The following is a 2,132-nucleotide window of genomic DNA, read 5'->3' as shown; positions in this document are numbered from 1 at the left end:
CGCGGGACGGTGGGGGCGGGCCCTCCCCTCACCCCCGCCCGGGGGCCACCCCGAGGGGCAAGGAGCGCCGGGCCCTGCGCTGGGTGGGCAGCTCGCACAGGGTGTCCTGGCACAGGCAGCTGTCAACGTGCGTGTAGGTGTAGCGCAGCGCGCCCCCGTCCGGGCACCGCAGCGTCACCTCCCGCTGGCTGGTGCGCTGCTCCCTGCAGCACGAGCACTTGTGGTCCAGGCCCTGGGCCTCGGCCGAGTACCTGGGGGAGGCAGGGTCAGGGTCCGCCGCCCGCTGCGGCGGGCACAGCCTCCCCCACCCGGCCCCCACCAGGCCCCGGCGCCCAGGACTCACATGGCAAAGGTCCCGCAGGACCCAGAGCAGTCGTTCATGGAGACCAACGCGGTACAGCCATTGTGTGAAATCTCCCTCATGACGGGGATGGCAGCGCAGGGGACGCTGGTCTCAATGCGAGGGACGCCTGGGGAGAGAGGCAGAGGCTGGGAGGGGGTCTCCGCCTTCTGTGGCCCTCCTGCCCCCCTCACGACCTCCTCCTGCCTTCCCAACCGCCACCCACTCCAGGGCCCTCAAGCAAGCTGGGTCATCATGGGCTCCTGGAAGGGATTCAGGCTTCCTGGGCACCCCAGGTGATGTCCTCAAAGTCAGTGTCCAGCCGGGAGTGGCACAGAGGGGACGGGGCTCCAAGGGCACCATCCCCTTCCACCCCCTCCCCTCAAGGGGCCCAGAGAGAGCCCCCGCCAGGCCTGGGCCGCAGGGCCCACCCGCCCGAGGCCCACACTCACATTTCCTGCAGCAGCCATTGGGCATGAGCGTGATGGAGCCCTAGGGGGCAGGAGAGACAGTTGGGACCCCAGACCCCCCCGTGGTGACAGTGCCCCCTGCCAAGAGGGTGGAAGGGGCAGTTCCTGCAGAAGGGCCCAGAGCGGAGCCTGCAGCTGTTGCCACATCCTGCGATGGAGCCCAACCTCCCAGGGACATCAGGGCCCCACTCCAGGAGTGACGGGCCTGCTCACCTGGACGCAGGTGTTGGGGTCAAAGTCGGGGCAGGTGATGTTGGAGATGGATGAGATGAGCTGGTTGTGTATCTTCACGCAGCTGAAGAAGGTACAGTTGTTCAGGGGGTCACTCTTCATGTCTCTGGGCTGCAGGTCGGGGTCGGGGGAGTTCTGTGTGAGGCCAGGTAGGAGCCCTCCAGGCTGCTCCCTGACCACCTTGCCAAGTGCAGCCCATAGGCCCAGAGCTGCAGAGCCAGTGACATAGGAGGGGCCCAGGGACCCGCGGCCCACAGTCCCCAGATGGTCCCATGTCCCACAGCGGTGGCCTGACTTGGAGAAGCCACCCAGAGGGCCCAAAACCCCAGACAGGTGTCCTGGCGGGAGGCAGGACGTTCTCGGCCCTGCGGGCGGGGGTGGGGGCGCACCTTCAGGACCAGGCTCTGCTGGCCAGGCCGGGTGATGATGCAGTGGGTCTGCTGGCACTTCTTGCAACACTCCCCGGGAGCGTCCACCAGCTCAAAGCCCTGCAGGACACCGGGGGGTTGGCACGGGAAGAGGAAGGGCCGCTGGGGGTGAGGTGGGCAGGCCCAGCGCGCTGGGGCGGGGCTGCTCACCGGGCTGCACGTGGTGTTGCAGGGCACGTGGGTGCAGGCGATGACATTGAGCTGCGTGGCGTTGTCCCTGCGGTCCGTGCAGACGCAGTTCTGGCACTTGGATGAATAGACTGGAGAGCCGGGCTTTGGGCACAGGGAGGGCGGGTGAGGTGGGCCCACGCGGCGCCTCCCCTCCTCCAGGACGCCGCCAAGCGTCTGGCGAGCCTGACCATGAGCCTGCCCAGGACCCTGCCCCCAAAGCCCCTCTGCGCCCCCACACCACTCCCCACGGCCAGCAGGGCTCACCTGGTACTCGGCGTGCTCCAGCACACACACGCCCTTGGGCACTTGGGAGAAAGAACCAGAACAAGGGTCAGACTGTCCTGCCGGACCCCGGGGTGGATGCACAGCCAGTGGACAGCGTGGGGGCATGGGGCTGGGTGCTTCCACCAGGCAGACCCTGAGCCCCCAGGCAGGGGCCCCTTCAGCTGTCCTCTGCCCCCCACACCCAGCTGGAGCCCTGCCCACCCTAGG

The 2,132-nt window shown here is 68.4% G+C and overlaps 1 protein-coding gene across 1 annotated transcript; it reads right to left on the bottom strand.

Annotated features, from left to right (window-relative positions):
* Positions 1 to 28: 28 nt before the first annotated feature.
* Positions 29 to 1,945, bottom strand: LOC104992828 (intestinal mucin-like protein; the record flags this gene model as incomplete). The annotated part of the gene is made up of 7 exons (XM_010845817.1): positions 29 to 251; positions 344 to 470; positions 793 to 832; positions 1,024 to 1,152; positions 1,431 to 1,529; positions 1,620 to 1,742; positions 1,905 to 1,945. Coding segments are annotated over 7 exons (782 nt in total), but the record flags the coding sequence as incomplete, so codon positions are not given.
* Positions 1,946 to 2,132: the final 187 nt, after the last annotated feature.

This window comes from Bison bison, unplaced genomic scaffold (assembly GCF_000754665.1).
Source record: "Bison bison bison isolate TAMUID 2011002044 unplaced genomic scaffold, Bison_UMD1.0 scf7180017848697, whole genome shotgun sequence".
Taxonomy (NCBI): Eukaryota; Metazoa; Chordata; class Mammalia; order Artiodactyla; family Bovidae; genus Bison; species Bison bison.
Note: the sequence above shows the minus strand (reverse complement) of the source record. Positions and strands in the feature narration are given on the sequence as shown.